General features: G+C 31.7%; 1 protein-coding gene across 1 annotated transcript in view; it reads right to left on the reverse strand.

The window, feature by feature from the left end:
- Positions 1–561: 561 nt before the first annotated feature.
- LOC132713733 (uncharacterized) overlaps positions 562–25,801 on the reverse strand; it is a gene marked incomplete at its 3' end in the record, with an annotated part of 39,673 nt that continues 14,433 nt past the window's right edge. Inside the window, 17 exon segments of the mRNA XM_060696414.1 lie at positions 562–750; positions 4,217–4,300; positions 5,182–5,337; positions 7,371–7,496; positions 7,762–7,918; positions 8,727–8,882; positions 9,496–9,584; positions 15,604–15,651; positions 17,076–17,099; positions 17,362–17,554; positions 18,101–18,208; positions 19,264–19,423; positions 20,113–20,270; positions 20,639–20,716; positions 24,590–24,654; positions 24,656–24,836; positions 25,263–25,448. Of these exon segments, the coding sequence (XP_060552397.1) occupies positions 562–750; positions 4,217–4,300; positions 5,182–5,337; positions 7,371–7,496; positions 7,762–7,918; positions 8,727–8,882; positions 9,496–9,584; positions 15,604–15,651; positions 17,076–17,099; positions 17,362–17,554; positions 18,101–18,208; positions 19,264–19,423; positions 20,113–20,270; positions 20,639–20,716; positions 24,590–24,654; positions 24,656–24,836; positions 25,263–25,448 (2,158 nt within the window).

Genomic DNA, 25,801 nt, shown 5'->3' on the forward strand with positions numbered 1-25,801 from the left:
ATTGAGCAATTGCAAAACTAGAATTACTAGGATGTTTGTGTAAACTCTTGTATTCATAAAATCTTTTTTTTTGTTGTTCGGATTTAAGTCACCTTGACAGTTTAATGGTCAAATGTCAACTTTCCAGCTTTACTGGCCAGAGGTAGACCTGAGGTGCCCATCTGTGCATTATTTCAGGTATGAGTCGGTACATGGTGTTAACGCCAGAGTAGGACTAGCGATGTTCCGTAAGCTAGCTAGATAATATCCTCGCAAGAAAGAATTCAGAAAGAAATCCCTCTTGTGATTCCAACCACAAAGCAGTGAGGGACAAATAGTTTGAAGTCAACGATCTTAACCAGTTGACCCCTGCATTTCTAAAATTAAAGTATGTAAATCAATACAATTTACAAATGCCTGATCATTTCAAATTTGCTATCCTTTTTTTTTCCTTTATAATAATGTTATGATTACAAAAACATAGCAAAATACTTCAGAATCAAATGTGGTAACAAATGGAAAAAGAAAGAAAACAAAAATGCATTTATGTGTTGTAGCACTTGTAAATATAAAGACTCAAACCTTGAATTTTTGGACTTCAATATAGAAGAACAGATCTTTGTCAATGAGAGGCATATTGTCCTCCTCCGCGTGTTTGAGCAGATATTTATAGAAATAGAGCATCTGTAATGACATTTTTCCAGCGGCACATGTTTTGAGCGATTTGTAAAACTCCTCTCGGTCATCTTTATGGGGTTGTGCTCGTCCAGTCTACAAAAAGAACAAAACTTTTCTTATTTTCATTTTAAAGACTTAAGCAAATTTTGCGTCTGGGCCAATTATCAGGAAGACACTTGATATATTTATGTTATAGTTAAGTTGTTATATAGGATATGTTTGAATATTAGAGGGTTAAAGGAACTGAGGTAAAAATGAAAATCCAAAATTGTTTGGTTTGTCCTAAGTCATCTGAAAAGTTGATGATAGGAAAAAAAGTTGCACTCTTTATACCAGATAATATCATTTATATGTATGTAATGTCAAAAACAATACAATTATTAAGATGTACAATTTTACTTACAACAGCTTTACAAGTTTCACCCAACAACCTACTTATCTCTTAAGAAACATTGAAAATTTTAATTTTATAAATGAATAAAATAAGTTCCAACAATATAACAACAGTAATGTTACATTCATCACATTCATTTGTTACATTATCATTTACATAAACAGAGCATGCAGTATTATTCATTGCAAATAAAATAACCAATAAATATTAAAAACAATACATAAAGTACAATCATGCACATATCAGTTCTTTTTTTCCTATGCTACAGCAGAAATTTTGAACATTTTAGTCTGATTTGTGAGAAAACATGCATATTGTATATTGCCTGTGTTTCAAATCACACTGGCCATGTGATGGTCATATTGAATGGTGACTTTCCAGCTATTACCAGTGGAGGCTGACCACAGATGTCTGTGGGAAATACATATATATACATGAACACATACATGTCACGACAAAACCAATATAATGGGTTTGCGACCAGCATGGATCCAGACCAGCCTGTGCATCTGCGCAGTCTGATCAGGATCCATGCTGTTCGCTTACAAACCCTATTATAAGTAGAGAAACTGATAGCGAACAGCATGGATCCTGATCAGACTGCCCAAATGCGCAGGCTGGTCTGGATCCATGCTAGTCGCAAACCCATTATGTTGGTTTTGTCTAGACATGGCTCATATAGCATAGGTGGTTACTTTATAATACCAATGACATTCATTAGTCCAGCTATACAAGTAAATGTTTATGTGAAAAAAATCAAACATACCTGAAAGGTATGGCATTATAACAGGTATTTGATAGACCATAATTCTTATTGAATATAGAGATAGAGAAGGGAAATAAATTTACTTCAACAACAGTTTTACAAGCATTATTATTTCTAAGGCACTGGAAACATTTAAACATTTTGTGTTAAGTCATTAGAATATTTAAAAAAAAAAAATCCAATCATAAGATGTCAACCTGACATTTTCAATGATTTTGTCTTGTTTGTACCAACATTCTCAGACACAGTTCCTAACCTAAATCTCCTACACTTCCTCAATATGTACAACTTCCAGCAATATGTACAACTTCCATCAATATGTACAACTTTTATCATATTGTACAACTTTCTGTCATATGTACAACTTCCATCAATATGTACAACTTCCATCAATATGTACAACTTTTATCATATTGTACAACTTCTGTCATATGTACAACTTCCATCAATTTGTACAACTTCCATTTTGGAACCAAGTGGTAATACATCTACATAATTATATGATATTATCATGGAAAGGAAAGTTTCATAGTTGGTCATTCAACAGTATGGGACCTGGTCAGACTACATGAATGTTCATATAGGCCTGACGCTATACTGGTAGCACTATACTTTTATATCAATAGAACAAATTTCATCCTACTTAAGAGAAGGAAACAAATTGAATGAAAACAAAAGGCATTCAACAGTGCTTACTGAGTATAGACTAAAAGCTGACTCATAACTTATATGTGTTAAACAACTTTCATAGTAACAACCCATAACCAAAAACAAAGTTGAAGAAAGAAAACCACAAAATGGTAATAAATAAAAAGAAACAATCAATGCAAATAAATTATTTTCTTTTAAAAATACAGAAAGAAAAATAAATTCAAAAAAATAAAAAGGTAATAATTTATTAAATGTTTGAATAAATAACCATACATGTTTATGGTAGTTCTGCATGACAATTGTATACATGTTTGATAATAAAAAAATTTACAGTACATAATTCAATGTAACAGGGTGCAATTTGAGAGTATATATTTATAAGGTGATAAATAAAGAATGGTGTGGCATGCACTGTACATGTGGTTCATGACAATTTTATTTCAGACAATTCACCAAAGATTTTTTTGCCATTTGCCATAGGCTTTTACAACTGGCTTAAACCAGGCTTCATTTTCTTTAGTCAGTACTTTAATATAACATTTAAGATGCATATATATGTTTTCTTAATGAATTTAAACAATGAGACAAAGATGGGAAGCAGGGTGACTAATTTTGCTTATAAGATAAAGTTAAATTAGAGAATATGACTATATCAAATAGAAGCTGAAGAGAGAGGGAAAGTTTCAACTGGAATATAAAGTTTGCTATCTAATATGACATTGCCTGCAGATGTGAACACACATAATTCATGAAACATCCCCTTGCCCCCATCTCACTTCAGATAAGGTAAAAATACAATAAAAATTTATAAAAGGATATAATAAAAATACATGTAATGCAATTTCTCAGAAAACAATGAAAAAATGTGTAAAATATTCCTAAAATGATTAATCATACATAAATGGTTATCAACAATTGATAAAAGACAGGCATATTATGAAACAAAAGTGACACAACAAATTACATATACATATACAATAATTATTGTGCTGTATATAAAAACATATATAAACCATCATCCATTCTGTTTAACATTTCATCACCTGTATCTATTCTACCAGGGACCCCTGAATGTTTACTCAATGTCATAAAACTGAAAACTGGAAACCATTCTGAAATCTTGGCTGTAAAACAGTAGTCTGGTTCCACCCCTACTATTCTACGATTATTAGAAGTAACAGGGGCAGGTAATCCAGACTAGTAAAACTGGAGACTTTAAACCAGTCTGAAATCCCAGCTTTTCAACAGATTTTGCTGGTTGGCTATTAGAAACAATGGTATCATACTTATGAACATCCATATTACTTAATTTGACCAATCTCTACACTGATGGCTGCAATAATTTTTTTGTTTTTTTGTTTGGTGTGACCCTGATGATGACTTGTAAGAGTCCAAACATTGGTAAACAACATTAACTAAACCATAAAATTTATCCTGTTTGTTCCACTTGTATCATTTAATAAATGACAGGTTCTGAATTTAAAGAAGAACAACTCAAGTACATAATAATTATATTCATCAAGGCAAGGTTTTACAGGAACTAAAGATAGTCATCAGTGTTCAGACTGAGTCTCCAGTCCTAGTTTTATAACTCTGAGTCAAGACTGAGCTATACCAAGCATACAATAAGCCATGCGAAATATAAACAAGTGTGAGGCAAAGCAGTAAAAATACCAGTACAGAAAACTGTGAGTGTTTGTTCATCAAAATAAACGTCATAACACCATACATATACATGTAGACGATACCTTATTGTGGAACCGAGCCCGTTTAGGGCGTCTATACATCTGGGAGCTGCCCGGGCCCCTAGGGGTTGAAGAGCTGGACTCATCCTAGTTTTATATACATGTATAGATATGACAATCAAAGTTTACAGTGAGTCATTTAAAATAGCCTGTTTCCTTATCATAGGATAGATCTAAATCCATACAAAAATTTTGCTTTCTACTGTTCTATATAGAATATGATATTTAATTAAATATCATTTACACTTGACACAAGTATGAAGTTTGATATTGCCACAGTAGAGTGACAATATGTTTACTTTTTTGCATAATTACTTTAATTATTCACCAATTAAAAAAAACAAGATTTTAGTATTTTGAGTACCATAATATCTCTTTCTATTGTACTGACATCAAAATAAAAACAGTTCTTTTTTGTCTTAAAAAAAAAATTATTTCACCCAAGTTAATAATGAAACTACCAATGTCACTCTTTAGTTACTTGAATTTCACACTTTAGTTACTTGAATCTCAACATTAAGTTATTACTTTAATTTCACACTTCAGTTACTTGAATTTCACTCTTAAGTTACTTTTATTTCACACTTAAGTTACTTTAATTTCACACTAAGTTACTTAATGAATTTCACACTAAGTTACTTTTATTTCACACTTAAGTTACTTGAATTTATCAAACACTCTGTAGGCTTTGTTATAATTATGTACAATAAATCTATGTTATATAATAAGTGAATCAGTTTATAATACAGCTACTGTTAAAACATTTGTTAGTAAATCTCAAACCACAAACAATTACTACTATAAAATCTCATATAATTTACCACACAGCTAGTTTACAAATCTTCCGATTTTATCATCTATTTCATTTCCATTTATTTATATCAATGCTAGTGTTAGATTTTGTTAAAAACATGAAGCGTTTAGGTCGCTGGTCTCCATTACTACCAACATGCATCACTCATGTATACCTGCGATGTTGACAGGTACGTGTAATTTGTCGCCTCCGAATACATGGACACGTCAGTACCTTCCTTTTCAAAATGTACTCTACGAGACTTTTTATCTAATTTACTTATAGTTATTCTGACAGAGGGGTGTGAATATTCCCTCTCCATATCTCCGTCCTGTATGTTAAGTCGTAAAAATGTATTATGGGTAATAAAATACTTACAGCACATAAATGCATTATGGGTAAAAATACTAATTTAAGCACATAACTGTATTATGTAAAATATTCTCAACATAAATCAATGGAAAAAATACTAAAAGCTGTTTTCTGCACTTACAATAATTATGCAATCTGGGTTAAAAAAAAAACACAACTTTTAGCTCATAAATGTATTATTGGTAAAATTCTTTCAGCAGATAGACGTTTTATTGGTAAAACAAATATTCTCAGCACATAATTGCATGATGGGTAAATAACTATTTTCAGGACATAAAAGCATTATTGGCACATGTAAATTGAGTGGGTAAAATCATTTTTCACACAGAAATGCATTTTGAGTACAAGTAAAATTTAAGCCTTGTAGAATCTTTTTTTCATTAAATAAATACATTATGATAAACTAGAAATGTGTCCATAGGACACGGGTGCCCCCACCGCGCCACTGTTCTGTCAATTTTATGACTCTAGGTCAAATATTTTTTGAAAACTAAAAATCTTTTACTAAGTAAAGGGCAAGAACTTTACAAATACTGAATAAATCCACAAGCAAACCCCAAGGTGCATAAGTACACATGCTGACCAACATTCTTGTAAACTTTCAGGCCTACAAGTGAAATACTTTTTGAGCTATGCATGAACAAGTTGAAAATTGTAAATTTATACTTCTGTAAGTCAAGGGCAATAACTCTTAACAAAACTGAAAAAAATGCAAAGTCCCAGGTGCATAGCTTCACAGTGATGTGAATCATTATTCCTGCATTTTAGTGATGTTGATCATTATTCCTGTAAAGTTGGTTGATTCTAACTCAAACACTCAAGGAAAAAATAACAACATAATGAAACAGTTTTTACTAAGTCAAGGGAAATAGCTCTACAAATACTGGATTAATCCACAAGCGAAACCCCAGGTGCAAAACCTAATATGCAAAGCAACTTTCCCATAAGGTTTAATGACTCTATGTCAAATCCTTTTTGAGTTACATGCGACACAAGTTGAAAATTACAACAAATTTACTAAGTCAAGGGCAATAACTCTAAAAATACTAAAATATTCACATGAAAATACCCAGGTGCACAACAACACATGCTGATCAACATTCCTGTAAAGTTTCATGACTCTATGTCAAATCCTTTATGCGACACAAGTTGAAAATAGCAAAATTTTACTAAATCAAGGGCAATAACTCTGTAAATGCTAAAAATATCCAGACGAAAATACCCAGTTGCACAACTACACATGCTGATCAACATTCCTGTAAAATTTCATGACTCTAGGTCAAAAACTTTTTGAGTTACATGTGACACAAGTTAAAAATTGCAAAATTTTACTAAGACAAGGGCAATAACTCTAAAAAAAACTAAAAATATCCAGACGAAAATACCCAGGTGCACAACTACACATGCTGATCAACATTCCTGTAAAGTTTCATGACTCTAGGTCAAATAATTTTAGAGTTACGTGCAACACAAAAGTGAACGGACGAACGGAAGGATGGACGGATGGACGGAAGGACAAGGGTAAATCTAAATGCCCGCCACTAAAGTGGGGGCACAAAAAAGAACAATATGGATAACATAGGTATTAAAGGTAATACAAATTGTTAAAATGCTTTGATTTAAAGAAATTAACATTTAAAAGAACAGAATCTGAAAGAATGGCAAATTTCAAAATTCTTTTAAAACTAAAAACATGTTATTCATTGTTTATTTTTCAAATGATTATAACATCAATGACATAAACCTTTCAATTAATGTCATATTCCCTTGAATCTTGCAAACTCTATTGTTAAAGATAGAAAATACTAATCTCCTTCAAACCAAAATCAATTTAGATGTATATAGTACCAAAAACAAAACAAACTAAGCGTAACAGTTAGGTAACCTGATGTCCTAATAAATATAAAATAAGAAATCAAATACATGTACCACTACTTTTACATATATTTGAATGAATAATAATATGTAGATATAAAATGTAATATTTTTCACCTTTCCTTTCCCGCGGGTTTTTCGCCAGGTTCCCATGGAGGCATCAGTTCCTAGTCGCATAGAAAGCTCGGCTTGAGACAGTTTTACAAGATCACCAGGTTCAATACCCTGTTCCTCGGCTTTATTCTGAAATACACATACTTACATAATTTATATATCATAATCGAAAAATTATACATGTCTATTTAAAATGAGGATTCTAGTGTTTTTTATGTGGAAAGGTGTAAAGCACAATTACACAGGAGTCCTACTTATCACCTTGGCATATACAGTTAATTTACACACTCTTGACCTTAGTCTTTTAATTATTAGGAATTAATGCAAACAACCTTTGAAAGGCAATTATATACCAATAATATTGCCGTAAAATGATGATATTAACAAAACTTACCACTAGATATGATTTAAAATGTTCATCTATCTTAGAATGTAGACTATGTTGTATTTCTTTGATCACAGGTGTCTTTGGTCTCTCTTTGTCATGTACCTTACTCTTTAACTTGTCTGACAACTCAACCCTCTTCTTACCATGAGAGTCCAAATAAGTTCTGTCAAGAAAATGTTTAATTCTTAGAATGTAGAAAGATAAAAGCAAAATGATAAATTTAAGTGTTTTTATAACATCTCAGCATGTTACATGTACCTTCTAGAGCATTATAAATATTTGGCCATTCAAAGAAATGCAACAAGGGATTGTCTTCATCTGGTTGCACATTTTTCAGGCACTGAGAAATAGAGTTTTCAACCTTCTATAAGTTTTTAGGTGGATACTAGTCTCCTTACATTAAAAAAATCAACATCTCTTGGCACTGATGGTCATATGATTTAAAATCTGTGACTAACAGTTGCCAGTACTTTCTAACAGCTGAGGCAGCAGTGCAGTTTTGATGTATCCCAGATTCTATATACAGCATAATCTGTAAATGTTTTTTCATACTTTGACAATTTGTCAAGTATTATCCCTAAGACCTTTACTTTAATTCAATTTGCAAGCAATATACAACATATCTGTTGCTAAGTGTAAATTGAACAAAACTTACATGAATTACAGCCTCCTAATAAATCAAAGATACCTTGATTACCTGCATCTTTTTTCACATTCTATACTTCAGTTTTAAATAAACCATGATATTTTCATATTCCATCTCATTACTTTCTCAATTTACACCATAACCACTTTTGCACTGGTGACAAAGGCTAATCACTTTTTGTTCCAGCAGATTAAGGGTTTACAAACACACAAATAAATTCAGCTTTTACTAAAATCTGCAATGGAAAGTTTCGAATTTAAAATCCAGACAATTCTATTGCAAAACTTTTAGCTGGGTTTTAAAGATCAAGGTACACAATTCTTACTTTTGAATAAAGTTTGCATGTTGTTCTCTTCGCTGCATTTCCTTTTTATTTGTACCATATGAGAGAAAGGTTTCTATATCTGTAAACAATCCAACCATGTTTAAACATTCTTTCTCTTCCTGCTCTACAAGGTGCTTCTTGAAGTTTGACATGATTCTGTAATGTAAAATAACTCTAGTTTAGTTCTTCATGTTAATTTGTTATGATAATAGCATGGTATGAAAACCTTACCAATCTTAAATGGACTGGTGCATCATTCAATCTGGATAAAACCATTAATCATATTTTAGGGAAAACTTCAAAAAAATATACTGACTGAATAGCAAACAGTGAATACTATGATCAGATACAAACATGCCCTCTGCACTGGTCTCTTTGGTAGAATTTGTTGCCAAAAGCAGTATCAAGGTTAAGAAAATTCCAAGTAAACAGACTTTTTAAAGCTATATAATTATGGTGCTTGGGGTTAACTGTCAATTTATAAACTAAAAATAAAATGTCTTATCAGCCACACAAAATAAGAAAGTGTTTTCAATGAAACTATCCCCAGCAAACTACATGTACATGAAGTACAACAATCCTTGATTATACTCCTTTAATCAAATGCCAGACTACCTGCATGTAACTTTTGCTACAATAAAACTCATGACAATATCACGATTTTAAGTTATCTCAGACAAATGTTTACTTAATCATTTACAACTTGAATTTTTGGGTTAATTTTTTTTTCATAGAATGTTTGATACATGAAAAAAGGCAGTTAACTTACGCCTTATTGCTAATCATCTCATGGAAGGGTGGTGGGGGACGGGCAGACTTTTTCTCACTTTCATCAAAATCCATGTCATCATCTTTTTTCTACAACAACAACAATAAAATATTTCAAGTTGGTAAAATATCAGCTCTATCTATTTATCTCTAGAACACCGTTCAGGCTGTTTCTTAATTTTTAGAAATTTGTACTTAAAAATCATCAGCAGCAAAGTTTATTTCTGTTAAAAAATTTCTTCGGTTTAAAAAAATTTGCAAGTATCAATATTTATTTTACTGTTTAATACTGTTTAAAATAACAAGAGGGCCATGATGGCCCTGAGGTCGCTCACCTGTATATAGCCCCCCCCCCCCCCCCCCCCCCCCGGCCAATTTTTACCCAAGGGCTTTTATTTGTTTTTTTGAACAGACTTGGTAGACACCCATAAGAAGATGTTTCATGCTAAACATCTAAGTTCTAGCTCATTGGGTTTTTTAAAAGAAGATTTTTTAAGTTTTTACTATACACATATAGTTAAAAACAATGACACCCCTGGGGCAGGGCCAGTTTTGACCCCCGGGCTTTAATTTGTAGATATTACTTATAGATGTTTCATGCTTAATATCTAAACTAAAGCTATTTGGGTTTTTTCAAAGAAGATTTTTAAGTTTTTGCTATACACATATAAGGAAAATCATTGACCCCCGGGGCGGGGCCAGTTTTGACCCCTGGGCTTTTATTTGAACATACTTGGTAGACACCTATTAGAACATGTTTCATGCTAAATATCTTAGCTCTAGCTCTTTGGGTTCTTTAAAAGAAGTTTTTTAAGTTTTTTACTATATGCATATAGGGAAAATCAATGACCCCCTGGGTTGGGGCCAATTTTGACCCCAGGGCTTTTATTTGAACAAACTTGGTAGACATTCACAAGAAGATGTTTCATGCCAAATATCTAAGCTCTAGCTCTTACGGTTCTTTAAAAGAAGATTTTTTAAGTTTTTACTATATGCATATAGGAAAAATCAATGACCCCCCAGGGCGGCCAATTTTGACCCCAGGGCTTTTATTTGAACAAACTTGGTAGACACTCACTAGAAGATGTTTCATGCCAAATATCTTAGCTCTAGCTCTTTGGGTTCTTTAAAAGAAGAATTTTTAAGTTTTTACTATATGCATATAGGGAAAATCTATGACCCCCTGGGGCAGGGCCAATTTTGACCTCAGGGCTTTTATTTGAACAAACTTGGTAGACACTCATTAGAAGATGTTTCATGCTAAATATCTTAGCTCTAGCTCTTTGGGTTCTTTAAAAGAAGATTTTTTAAGTTTTTACTATATGCATATAGGGAAAATCAATGACCCCCCAGGGCGGGGCCAATTTTGACCCCAGGGCTTTTATTTGAACAAACTTGGTAGACATTCACTAGAAGATGTTTCATGCCAAATATCTAACCTCTAGCTCTTACAGTTCTTTAAAAAGAAGATTTTTTAAGTTTTTACTATATGCATATAGGGAAAATCAATGACCCCCCTGGGCGGGGCCAATTTTGACCCCAGGGCTTTTATTTTAAACAAACTTGGTAGACACTCTTTAGAAGATGTTTCATGCCAAATATCTAAGCTCTAGCTCTTACAGTTCTTTAAAAGAAGATATTTAAAGATTTTTCTTTCGGTTGCCATGGCAACCAGAGTTCTGCATGGAATTAAATTCTTTGAACAATATTTAAAGGTGACCACCAAAGGAACATTCCTGTGAAGTTTGGATGAAATTGGCTCAGTGGTTTATAAGGAGATGTCATTTAAAGCAAAAGTTTACGGACGGACGGACGCCGGACGGACGCGGGACGGACGCCGGACGAAAAGCGATCACAAAGTCCCCCCTGCATTTGTGACATGCTAAAAAAAAACCGTTTTTATAAAAAAAATCTTTATAAAAAATTTAAAGATAATCATTTATTTTTTACAAAAAAAAAGGGGAAAAAGAAAAATCAATTTTTAAAAATATAAAAACTTTTAATAAATATAAAAAAAATAACCAGACCCATAAAAAGGGTAAACCATTCCCTTGATTTTAAAAAATGTAGTAAAAGTTTTTGAGTATAACTAAATAGACCTAAAACTCAAATTCAAGGCTTGAATCAAAACTTAGAAAAGCTTTAACTCTGTTGAGCTAGAAAATTTAGTAGAGCTAGAACTCAGTCCAGCTGGAACTTAGTAAAAGTAAAACTCATAAGAGCTAGAACTCAGAACTTATAAGATATTGAACTTGGTAGAACAAGAACTCAATAGAACTAGAAAATTTAGTAGAGCTTGAACTTAGTAGAGCTAGAACTTAGTCAGTAGAAGTACAGATGTTATGTTTAGTTAGGCAAGCAATTCCATTCTTTACATTATACAGAGACACCTCCTTATTGACATATCTATTTGTATTTATATGTATTTAGTGAATTGTAAAATCTTGAATTTTGGATACTTAGAATCAGAATGATGGTGTCTGAAAATTTACATATGATGGTGTCTGGAAATTTACATAAAGTCATGTAAACAAAGGTGTATTTTCAAAACCAGTCTAAATGTAACAGAATAAATGCATTTTACATGTCCTCTTTTTAATTTTGTTATATAAAAAAACTGATGAAGAAAACACAATTATTTAAGGGTCTGGCATAAAATCAGATTCTAATCTTTACCAAGATAAAACTTATCATCCAGGATGTTATTTTTGCAGAAAGTTTAAATAAACTTTAAAATATGCTACAAATAACAAACAAATAAATACAATACAGCCTCTAAACAAAAATAAATCCAAAAAATAAAAACATAATAAATCTTCACAACAATCTATGTTGTTTACATAATCATAAAAATTAAATTTTCTAATTTTAATCATTTCTACAGGGTAAATCAGTCTATAATAATTACATTATCTCGCTTTTTTAAAACCCTCCTCTTGATGGTACGCTAATGATGACAATAACCAGATAAATTATTACAAAAAAATCCTCTAGCAACAAAGTACCAATAAGAAACATTTTTACCACATTTTCTCCATATGTTTTGTACTTACCAAGTTTTTATAATAAACATATGCTTTAACATCCACCTTAAATCACACATTTGCAAATATATTAAAAGTTCTTAAAATATTTATTGGAAAAAAAAATTAAAACAAATTTTAAGCTTTACATAATAAAGAATGCCATATAGAATTCTAACACCTGATTACACTTCTGTACTGTGTAGCATACAGCAAAGCCAAAACATGCATATTTATTCATTAATATAACAGTTGTCTGCCCTTTATACATGCAATTCAGCAACAACTTACACAAGCAGTTATCCGCCCATTACACATGCAATTCATAAACTTTATAGCAGGTATTTGCCACCTTCACAAACAAATCAGCAATAACATGCACATTTTGAATGTCATCTAAATTGGTTTTGTTGCAGTGGCAACAATTGAAACTATTTCTTACATTTTACAATTTCATCATGTTTTGTTCAAGAAGTACAGAAATGATACTTGTAAAATAAAACAAGATGGAAAATTATTGTTACAAAAGAACAACTTAATTGCTTAAATAAGAAAAGTTACAAGAAAAACATTGTCATGCATTTAAGGGACTCCACTGAGGTTTTTGACATGACGGGACTGGAAATAATATTTCGCAATAAATGTTCCATTTGATTTAAGGCCCAACTGGACTATAAAAGCCAGTAGATGGCGCTAGGGCAGGTTTCTTATTAATTTTATGCATGCTTCACTTCAGGGACCCTTTTTCAAAGATTTAAGATTAATTACCAAATGCATTTAAACAACACTTGACATGTATGTAGGCATAGATATTCTTGATAAAGATTGACCAAAATTATTCAAAATAAAACTTATAACTTATATTTTTCTTATAAATTTCAGATCATTCACTTTCATTTTTTTTCAGAAAATTAATTCTAATTGTTACAACAAATAACCCAAAATTAACTTAAATAGGTTTAGGAATGCGCTAAAATAAGATTTTCAATTTATTTCTGAGTAAATTGTATATTTCTTAATTACCTTTTGCATAACTTAGTGTTTTTAAGTGCCCCTGCTGATCTATATTAAATTAAAATTTTGTGTTTTTATTCTTTTGGACCTCAATAGTGTTCTTTTACACCTAAGTAGAGTTCCTGTATCATTTTTTTTTATTTTGAAAATTTGCGAGAAATTTTACCACATATAGCTGCAGCCAATAGATTGACTTCAAATAAAACATTTAAATTCACAAATGCATTACCAACTACATGTAGCAGAGAGTATTAGTAACAGTCCTTCTGCAAGGTCATATACATACAGGTAGGTAACATTGTTAAAATTATATAACAGTCTACATATGGTTGACAGATTTTGAGATACCTGGTCACATACTAATTGGAGGTTTACATATACATTGAATTCAGAGAATTATATCTTTAATTTCTTAAAGGTATTAAACATAAATATACATATATTTCCCAGCACCACAAGATGATGAAAGCATATTATCATGGGAATTAGACATGTAAATTTCCTAGCTGACAATATGTTGGAATGGAAGCATATATTATGGGAATTAAACATATATATTTCCTAGCCGACAATATGTTGCAAGCACATTAAAGCCTAGCCAGGTTACCTCTGTTTGAATAGTTTACCTTTTTCTATAATAAACAGAAATTATAGGAATATATAGCTGAAAAAATATACTAGCACTAATAAAGATAGGCCAAATATTTAAATATGTGTTTCTTCATTCTCAACAAAAATGTTATAAGTTAAAAAATTGTCCCATTCGCTGCTTATAGCAATAGTAAAAAAAAAGGTGCCACTAGAATAGAGCTAGGCCAGCCAGTATATATCCCTGTGATCTAAGGAGGCTTTATACTGTATGTTATTCAAATTAACCGTTAGTATTTAAACTTTTAAAATAGTTTTAAACAGTTCAAATTCTGCATAGTTAGCAATAGAAGGTATTAGCTTTCACTTACACTTAAATTCAAAATTATAAATAAGTTAACTTTTTTATTCATAAACAAGATGTATTATGCTTTTCAAACAGTAAGAAATCGATACAAGTTACCTTGAAATCAATATCAGAAGAAAATTACGACAAATATTCTTTTCATTTTATAGAGCAATAAACCATGTTTTTTTCTAATACCACATTTTTGTCAACACTTGAGAACTAAATTGAGAGAAAATTATCAAGAATAACAATTGTTGTTTGCTTTCATTCAAATTTTTTTTTAAATTCAATTAAATCAATTCAAGAACTGTTAACCAGCCCATTTAATTTCTGAAGCTTAATAACCAGAAACACACATTTAATATTTGGCATTAAATATTCATATTGTTAACTGAAATAAAAAAAAATCATTTTTTTAATTTCATTAGTGCAGTCATGCTTTTAATTTTGCATTAAGTTTGCACCTTTCAATGGGCATGATTTTTATTATCTTTATTAACAGCTAAGAATATGGAAGTTTTATGATATATTACAGGATAAAATGCAACATTTAACTTAAGAATTTTAAGAGTAACTATAGATGTAATATGCTATGAACTGTTCATTTTATAAATGCAACATAATATGCTAAACCATATGTATAATATGCTATTAACCACATATGTAATATGCTATAAAATAACCATATGTATATGCAGTATGCTTTGAGCCATAAATTTTATATGCTAGCTTATGCACAGTTGATGCAATTTTTTTATAAATGCAATATACTATGCTGAACCATATGTTTAATATTTTATGAACTATGCAGTATGCTATGAATGCTATGTAGTGTGCTATAGACCATAAATGTTATATGCTATGAATCATAGCTGCAACATGCTATGAACTGTATTTTTAACAGCATTTACTCTATACTTTAATAGGCTGAGAAAGCAATCAAATGCAGGAATTTATGTATAACTAACCTCATTGAAAGGTGCATTAGATTAATTACATCAGTTACAAGTCAATTAATCATTATGCAGTAATAATGCAGAATAAACTAGTATGCTGCTAGTATAAGATATTGCCATGGTTACAAAGTTATGTTGCCATGGAAACAACATGTTTCTATGTTGCCATGGTAACTTACTTCCTCAGTTTGTACTGGTGATTCGTCTGTAGGTGAACCTTCCTTTTTCTAAGTTGAGCAATAATTCAATGATTAAAATAAATAGTAACTTCTTATGGTAGGCCAAAACATATAATTTAAATATTTCTTGTTCACAATTCATAAGAAATAAGGTCAGGAAATTGGTTTGACAAAGTTTTGCTACAAAGATTTGTAATTCATAAAAGAGCTTAAATCTGACAAAGTTAAAAACCGTCAGAAAAATAGAAATAAACAAATTTCTTATATATCATCATGACTTCATTAGCAGTATTTAAAACATTATTATAAGGAAAAAAATTTATATTATCATAACTAAATATAAACTTAATCTTGATCTTGTCAAGAAAATTTATCTTTAAATTGCTCCAATAGGAAGCGTGCACATTAGCTGTGCCCAATAGTCTCCGTGTACTAGTCTTGAACAACTGTAGGGTGCGGGAAGGAGCCAAGCGAAGGAATCAAATGTTTTCATACAAACCAACAAATCTACTCATTTAAGAATTTCTAAAGTGTTTCATCCTAGCTAATATCACCTTTACCCATATAAGAACTTTGTACACATACACATTGTTTGGGGTTTTTTTGTGCGTGTGTGGTTTTTTTTGTTTGTTTTTTTCAAAAATAAATCAAAAGGAAACAACAGAGAACAATTAAACTTCAACTTAAGATAGCAAAATAATTCAAAAACTGATATAAACATGCATATATAAAACACAAATGCTCCCATATCAAATCTGATACCAACAGATATATAGATGATATAGACAAAAGTAATGATATAATTTCCTTTATTTTGAAAAATTAAGCTTTACGGTCTTTGTAATCTAGGGGTCAAGGTCATACTGCAATCAATTAAGAAGGAAGGTCTCATTTAGATGTTTAATAACTTATTTTTCTGCTTTTTTATGCCAATTTAATATACATTTTGGTCCACCAAACCAGCTTTCCTTAATAATTAACCAGTAACAAAACATTTTCAGCCAGTAACAGTCTATTTATCTGAAATAATTTTTGAAAGAGCAATGTGAGACAAATGACTATAATATATAATCTATGTATAAGATCATTTGTCACAAATAAATTTCACCTTGCCCTAGAATTGAACTTGTCATCCCTGGATTTCTAATCTGATGCTCTTTCTATTGAGCTAAGTGGTTTCATTAAAAGGTACATGAGGTGAGAGAAAAATATGAAGGCTTTACTTAAATGCATGAAAATGTCATGTCCTAGAAGACAGACACGACAGGACAAGAGCAATATCCACCAAAATCTATCTATTGATGTGAGGGAATAAAAACAAAGCTTTCATTGAGATGTGCAGACTGATGAAGCAGATGAACTTGCAAACATTATATTTATAGAAGGCACCAAACAAATTAAAAAATGAATATACATGAATATTCATATGATATATGTATATGGTAAGCAAGGGAAGCTGTGAGACCACTTACTGTTAAACTGGAAGGAGTGCCTGACTATAAATGTATATTGTAAGAATTAATGTGTGACATAATCTGAACAAAAAAATCCCTTTACAGTGCTGCAATTAGTAATTTACTGTGTGAAAAAATGTATTCAAAAATTGCTTGGGGAATAAAAAGACAAAAAAATACTACTTTTTACTATCTAACATAGCAAATCTGATAAAATCTGTTCTATAATAAACTTGATATACTGGATTCTCTTTTCAAATAGAAGAAAAAAAGAAAGAAAAGGAAAATCACAAAGTTTTCTTACATCTTCAGGTTTCTTCTTGGCATCACGAAGACGTTTATACGCCGCCTTCACTGCCTTCCTTCTCTCACGTTCCATCTCTTTCCGAGCTTCCCGACGTTTGGCACGCAGGGCGGCCAATTCTTCTTCATCCATATCTTCCAAAGAGATTCCAGGCTTCGCACGTCTGGCTCTCTCAGATTCTGTTGTACCTATCCTGTAAAATTGTTTTATAAGACTGATTTTAACACATGATAGTATCTAACATTTTGATCTTTACTAAAAATGTGTCATTAAGTATAACAATCTTTCTGATTGTTGTAAACAATAAAAAAATATTTCTGTTTGCTAGTGTAAAAGTTATCTTTAAATCTGAAGCAACTATTGAATTTGTATACAAAGATGATGGCTTAATTCAAAATTCAAATTGATAACAATTGTCAACTTGCGGAAACTGTTATAGTAGAAAAAACATGTTCTACTTAAAGACTGGTTTGACTTTCAGAAAAGACAGTAAAAGAATCTAACAGCATTTTTTATAACAAGCAAAAAGTCAATTGTTTTATATAATTTGTATATGCAGAATCCATTTTTTCCTCTACCACGCTGTTATCTAAGTCCTTGACCTTCTCAAGGTCAAATCAAAATTACTGCCATTAACCTTTATCAGGATTTACTGTAAAACTTTTCCTAAAACAATCACTATTGCATAGAGAGTATGAATTCATTGTTTGAGCCATAAAACAACCATGAAACTGCTCACTTTTTCTGCCATGGTCTCGGTCTACGGATGAGAACTTCATCATTTGTTAATATAATCTCTATGGCGGCTGTACCAGGTGGGCTAGGTCCTCCAAGTCTTACATGACAACTGCAAATACATTCAAATAAAACCAAATGAAATGGAAAATATTAATATACTATTATAAATGTTCAATACATAAAAGTACAAAAACAGTTGAACAAAAATCATGCAAATATAATTATATACATGTAAATCAATTTATAGAAACATATTCCAACATTACAGTCTTTACTTGTTAAAATATATATTGATATACAATGTATATACAATCCTAAGAAAAAATTAAATATGAATATTCAAAACTTATATAGACCTAGCTTTAACCCTTTACCTCATATATACGCAAAACAACACACTTTCAACCCCCACCCCCCTTTTTTAGGCCTGAAATAGTGAAAAAATGTCCTAATTGGGCCCCAAACACATGCTTTCGTTTGAGAAATGTTGCTAAAAAAAGTGAACACTTTTTTGGCGCTGCCCCCCCCCCCCATCCAAAAGATCCATCAGGGGGTTGCCAGAAGGGGGATGTGCCCCCTTCTGTTTGGGGGGTTTTTCGCCAAGAAAATTCTGGACTTGTGAGAGGCTAAAAATGACCCCAGATCAATCATAAGGTAACGTGTAACCAACACTGAAAAGCCTTTGACTTTATCTCAATCCCTTGTGAAGTTGCAGCACTTTGAAATAAATTTTGATGGAAAAAATCGAGGCAAAATGGTAATTTTTGGCAATTTTGAGATGTCCCCTCGTTGGTAACAGGAAATTTAAGACTGAGCATGTCGTTACAAAGGCAATGATCCAGTCAACATTTGTGCCAAGTTTGATTAGTATTGAAGCATTTTTCATAGTTTCATAGCAGTTGAACTTGTAACAGGAGGCTTTTCAGTGAAAACGGCCATTTTTCACAATATGCTCATGAGGGAAAGGGTTAAAAGTAAAGGAATGAAACATTTTAGATAAAGACTTTAAGATGTATCAAACTTGAAAGTTATATCTTTCATTTCTATGATTCTCCCAAAGTCAGCTCCACATAGCAAAAAAAATTTACTCTTGCAGAATATTCATTTCATAAAATTCTACCCTATACAACTTCCTTGGTATACAGTAACAGATACAATACATACTCTAGGAATATTTTGAGGTCTTCTTTCAGGTATCGTATCCATGCCTCCTCCAGTCTCTCACAGCTATGTTGTTTGGCACAGTTGAATACTCTAGAGTCTACAAAATCTTTCGCTGACATTAATGCATTATGTATAGCATTTCTCTCATTCGCTGATATTTCTGATAAATAAAGCATGATAATGTAATGCATTATTCTTATAATAAATCTAACATAATTAATGATAATCACATACCAGATATAAACTTTAAGAAAAAAGAACACAAAAAAATCAAATAACATAATTTTGTAAAAGAAAAGATTTTCTTGACACTGAATATACAAAATGTATATGTGTAAATACTATGAAATTCTTTGCTCTCATGCATGTTTCTGTTAGAGACAGGCATTTGATGATTCTTTGCAATATATATTTTTTACATTTAGATACCAATTTTGAGTTCATTGTTGTAGAATACATTTGTAATGCACATTTAAAGTTCAAATTCACAGGACTATAATTATAAAGGTCAGTGTTTTTTAAACAAAACACTTTATCAATTAACCATGCATAATAATACTACAATGCAAGAACAATTAATACAATTTTGTAACTATTTCCACTCTAATATGCTAATAAAAAGAGGATTGATAAAAGTATATTGAACTTCATTGAGTGGGTAAGTAATTTTTTTGATGTCACTTGTATTTTAATAGTCAAATCTGACATCATATGATGTGTAAGCATTTCTTTTTTCATGCTGTGCATATATCATCTTATAATGCACATGGCCACCCTGTCTAATTAATACAATTGTTTCCCTTATTCTTAACATTATACATGTATATGACATCAGAGTAAAAAAGTTACCTATATTGAATTGACTATCATCAGAAATGAATCTGTTATATATTGCCCAAGCATTGCACATTCGTAGCAGACGGTCAGCAGCCCTATCTTCTGCTGCACCATACTCTGTCACATCCTGCCAGAATAACAGGTTAGACACCAGGGAATGGTCCGGATGACTGAAATAAATAGGTAAACAAATCAGACACAACACACACAGAATAGACATGTCTAAAATCAGATGGTCTGTACTCATCAGGAAGGTCTATTATTGCAATAAAAAATTCTTCAAACTTTCATACAAGAAACACCTAACTTATGCATGCAAATGTCAAGAAAGCCTTTTTTAAATAATAATAAAATCTTGACAGTAAAATTGAAGTCCTTTATATTTAAAACCAACCTAGAGCTTAACAATTTTGACTCACATCTCATCAGTTGACAATGGGTCACAAAAATCTCATTGAAATAGCACTCTTAATTGAAGTGTTATTTTATTTTAATTTCATCAGATCTTAATTCATCTTATCTACACAAAGAAATTTACCAGGCAAGAAATCTTTCAAAAGGTCCACCAGCCATCTTGTCTGCTGCCAAGGCAACAAGAAATCTCTCTTTGGTAGTTCTGTAACATATAGAATTATAATCAGTTAAAAACATGCTTAAATCTTAACCAAAGGCTACTATAAGTTTTCCTTTTCCAAAAATCTTTTTAAAATGATTTTACATGCATGAAAATGGCATTAATGGTGATCACTTATGGAAAGATTTTTATATAATTTATTAATTTGTCTATGATCATTTTATAATGCAATGTACAATATGTATAGAATAACTGTAGTATGATTTATACAAAATATGGTCACAAAGAATTATTTTTATGGCATAATTTATGAACCATGAAATATACTGTCCATTAAAAAATGTATCAATTATAGAAAACAATGCACAATAACAATACAAGTCATCCGATTTAATAATGTTATTTTTTTTCAGCTAAATTATACATTTACTCCAGGAAAATGTCAAAATTAATAACATTTCAGTTATACGGTATGTACAATATTAAAAAAAAAAAAGGAAATAAGACAAATAATCTTTTATATTCAGAGTAATACGTTCTCAAGTTGTGAACAGGTTTAGGATGTAACTAAATGCAAGTATATGTATGATTTAGTAAAATTAGAAATCATTATTGCTGTCCTTTTTTTACCAGAAAAGGAGCTGAAGGAGCTGTAAAGATGTGTGTATAAATATGTCAGAGAATATTTACAATAGTATTTTTTTTTCAGTAAAAGCTAATGATGGTACAGTTATATAAGGCAGGGTGCAGAAAATAATGCAAAGAAATAAAAAAGAAGTTGTTAATAAAATTTCTGGGCTTTGGAACAGAAAAGTCACTAAAGCATTTCACATTTATTCTTTAAAATCATGATCTAGATGTTGACTTAATAATAATAGAAAATGTAATGTAAAATATGAGATTTTTTTTTTCAAACCATTACATTTATATTTTTCAAGACAATGAAAAACATTTTAATGTATACATGTATCTCCAATTCTGAATCAAAATCAATGATAAGATTATAGATAAAAATGTTTGCGAGTATGAAAATTCCAAGTTTCAAGTCCTGCTGTGGATATTACTTATTTCATTTGACAAACACACAGTTTTGTATTAAACATCATTTCCCAACCAATGAAATTGCTCCAATATTTTTAAAAATGCCCCTCTTAATCATATAGACAGGCACACTTTGTCACTTATTTATTAAGTCGAACACTTAATAATTAAGAGTTTGGAATGAAATGCCCATGTGTAAACAGAATGTAGTAGCCCCAGCTCAATAGGACAACATGACATTTGAAAAAAAAAGATCAAAAACATTTTTACAATCTTAGAATATGACAAATCTACATTGCAAAAATACATGTATTGAACTTGGACCTGTTAATAATGGGTCATCATAGGGGAAATAAGATGTAAGAAGGAGATATTATTTTTGTTGTTTGTATTATATTGTACCTGATATACCAAAGTTGGCAGCAAGTGTTACAATATAGGCTGCATGCATGTATAGAAAGTTACAAGGTAAAGAAATTAGAGTTTAAGTCTATAACTAACACTGTACCTGGACTTTTTTGGACGAGGAGTTGTTGTAAAACCTAGTAAACCACTGTAGCAAGAAATATATGATTATTTACATCACTGTAGCAAGAAATATATGATGATATAAAACACATATAGTCAAATAGTTATTATTCTGAATGAAACTAATGGTACATTCAAATACACAGCACTTCATCTTTCACACAAATCTACCACATTTTCTTTCTTTGTTTCTACAGAAAAAAAACCAAAAACAAACAAAATCCACACACAATCAACTAGACTTTGATAAACTTTTTTACCACAAAATCAATAATTATAGAAGGAATCACTATGACTTTTCAAGCAAATGGTTAAAGAAATGTTTTTAAGATTAAAGGACTGTGATATTTTGGTTATCATGAAACAGACAAGAGGGCCATGATGGCCCTAGATCGCTCACCTGAATTATCAAACTCATCCAAACAATTACCTAGACAAGCATTCTGACCAAGTCTCATGACAGGTGAGTCAAAAATGTGACCACTACAGTGTTAACAAGGATTATCCATATTTGAGCAGTGCGACCTAGTTTTTTACCCAGGTGACACATATTCAAACTTGACCTAGAAATCATCAAACAAACTTTCAGACCAATTTCCAGGATACTTGGATCAAAACAGTAGCAACTAGAGTGTTAACAAGATTTTTTCTATTTTTAGCTCCGGTGACCTAGTTTCACATGCCGATTTCGAACTCATCCAAGCAATTACCTAGACAACACATCCCTGACCAAGTTTGATGATAATTGAGTCGAAAATGTGACCACTAGAATGTTAAACAAGGTTTTTCCATATTTGGGCGGTGTGACCTAGTTTTTCATCAAGATGACCCATGTTCGATCTTGACTTAGAAATCATCAAAACAAACTTTCAGACCAATTAACAGAATATTTGGATCACAACAGTAGCCACTAGAGTGTTAACAAGATTTTTTTCTATTTTTAGCTCCTGTGACCTAGTTTTTCATCCGAAATGTCCCATGTTCGATTTTATTCCCAGCAATGACCTAGACAAGTTTCCTGACCAAGTTGATGACAATTGAGTCAAAATTGTGACCACTAGAGTGTTAACAAGGTTTTTCTATTTTTAGCTCCTGTGACCTAGTTTTTCATCCGAGATGACCCATGTTCGAACTCATCCGAGCTATCACCTAGACAAGCATCTTGATCAAGTTTGATGATGATTGATGCAAAAATGTGACCGCTAAAGTGTTAACAAGGTTTTTCTATTTTTAGCTCTGGTGACCTACTTTTTCATCCGAGATGACCCATGTTTCGAACTCATCCAAGCTATCAACTAGATAAGCATCCTGACCAAGTTTGATGATGATTGATTGCAAAAATGTGACCACTAGAGTGTTCACAAGGTTTTTCTATTTATAGCTCCGGTGACCTAGTTTTTCATCCGAGATGACCCATATTTCGAACTCATCCGAGCTATTATCTAAACAAGCATCCTGACAAAGTTTTGAATGATGATTTTGGGTCAAAAAAATGTGACCACTAGAGTGTTTCACAAGGTTTTCTATTTTTAGCTCCTGTGACCTAGTTTTCATCAGAGATGACCCATGTTCGAACTCATCCAAAGCAATTGACTAGACAAGCATTCTGACCAAGTTTTGCATGATGATTTGTTCAAAAATGTGACCACTAGAGTGTTCACAAGGTTTTTCTATTTATAGCTCCTGTGACCTACTTTTTCATTCGCGATAGATGACCCCATGTTCGAACTCATCCAAGCTATCACCTAGACAAAATCCTGACCAAGTTTTATGATGATTGGGTCAAAAATGTGACCTCTAGGAGTGTTTCACAAGGTTTATCTATTTTTTAGCTCTTTGTGACTAGTTTTTCAGCCGAGATGACCCAATGTTTCGAACTCATCCGAGCTTTTCAACTTAGAAAGCTCCTGACCCAAGTTTTGATGATGATTTGAGGCAAAAAAACCGACCGCTAGAGTTGTTCCAAGTATGGGACGTTCGGCCGGACGGACGACGGACGACGGACGACGGACGACGGACATTCACCGATCCTAAAAGCTCACCCTGAGCAAGCTCAGGTGAGCTAAAAAAGGCAGACAACAAAGGTTGACTTCCCTGCCATTTAGCATCTCATGTTTGCCAGTCAACATTAAAAGGGAAATAACTATACATGTATCTGTATTTTTGAACACGGTTTTCATGAGTCATTATTGTTCATCCTTATTTCATTAAATGATTTTCATGAAAGTGTCATAGTGAGTACAACTATAATGATAAAAAGAAAACTGTGAGTTTTAGCCAGTATTTAAAACTATCATATAATTTTCAAGATTTTTTTTTAGCAAATTCATTCTGTCAAAATTTTACCTTAAAGAAGCTGCCGTCATAGGCTGAGCTCTAAATTTAGCAGACGTCACTCTGTCGTCTAATATTTCGACCACCTTTACTGACATGCGACTCCAGTTTTTTGGTGCGTGTATATGTTAATACAATCTTCAGTCGGGACTGGGCATGGAAGCTGACCAGGTTGATTGAGGGGAAGAATGAGTATGTATCCTTAAGTGACGAGTCTCCAGTTATCCACCTATTTGAATCTGTGAGACTTAGAGATTGGCTGGGGAATATAAAAAATGCACAATGCCCATTAAGATGAAACTAAATGTTACAGTTTAATAAATAGAAAGGTGGACTATATTAAATTGATGATGAAAAAGTATCTTATTTCTACAGAATATCGTATCATATACAAAACAAAATCACCATTAGTAATGATCACCTCTTAACGTTCATTTTATTAAGTCTACATCAGGAAAAATAGTTCTATCACTCATTAAAGCTGTTATCGAATTACATGAACATATTTCTTGAATTTTGTTGTCATTGTCATCAGTAATCATAACTCCACCTGAATAAAATGAAATGAGGATAGTCAAACATATGTTTCTTTGTTTGATTGTCAACTTGTCGTGGACGGTCCACCAAGTGGAATCGAGCACAATGTTTTGAAAGTGTAAAACACAATTCTAGAAACCGCACATACCTAATTTTTTGTTCTCTCTCCATATGAAGCATGTACCTAATGACCCAGTAAGCTCGTAGTCTACGTAGAACATCGTACTGGGTACGTATAAAAATAGAATGACTGAGATTCGAATTGCTGGCAGCTTTTGAGATCTGTTCTATAGCATCTTTTGTTAAATGTATCTTAAATTTATCCTGAATATCTCTGAAAACAAAATTGAGTGCAAACATTGATGAAAATGTCAACAATAAGATGTACATTTTCAAACAATCAAATTAAATTAAATGACATCTGAAGTGGCAATGTCATCCTGCAACCCAAAATCTGCATGGGAATATTTTAATCACAATTGGAGGAAAGAACTGTCTTTGACCATTAAAACAATGATGATGCTATAGAAAAAGCCTGTATATATTAGATTATTCAGAAAATAAAATTTTACCTTTTTTGTTATTAAATTACTTATTAATTTCACTAGCATCTTTCCCAATTTGCTTCTACAAAACTGTCACATTGGATTAAACTTATTTGATGACATATGTTTGATGTTAAACCAG

Source organism: Ruditapes philippinarum, unplaced genomic scaffold (genome assembly GCF_026571515.1).
Source record: "Ruditapes philippinarum isolate M1 unplaced genomic scaffold, ASM2657151v2 ctg635_1_1_1_1, whole genome shotgun sequence".
NCBI classification, from domain to species: Eukaryota; Metazoa; Mollusca; class Bivalvia; order Venerida; family Veneridae; genus Ruditapes; species Ruditapes philippinarum.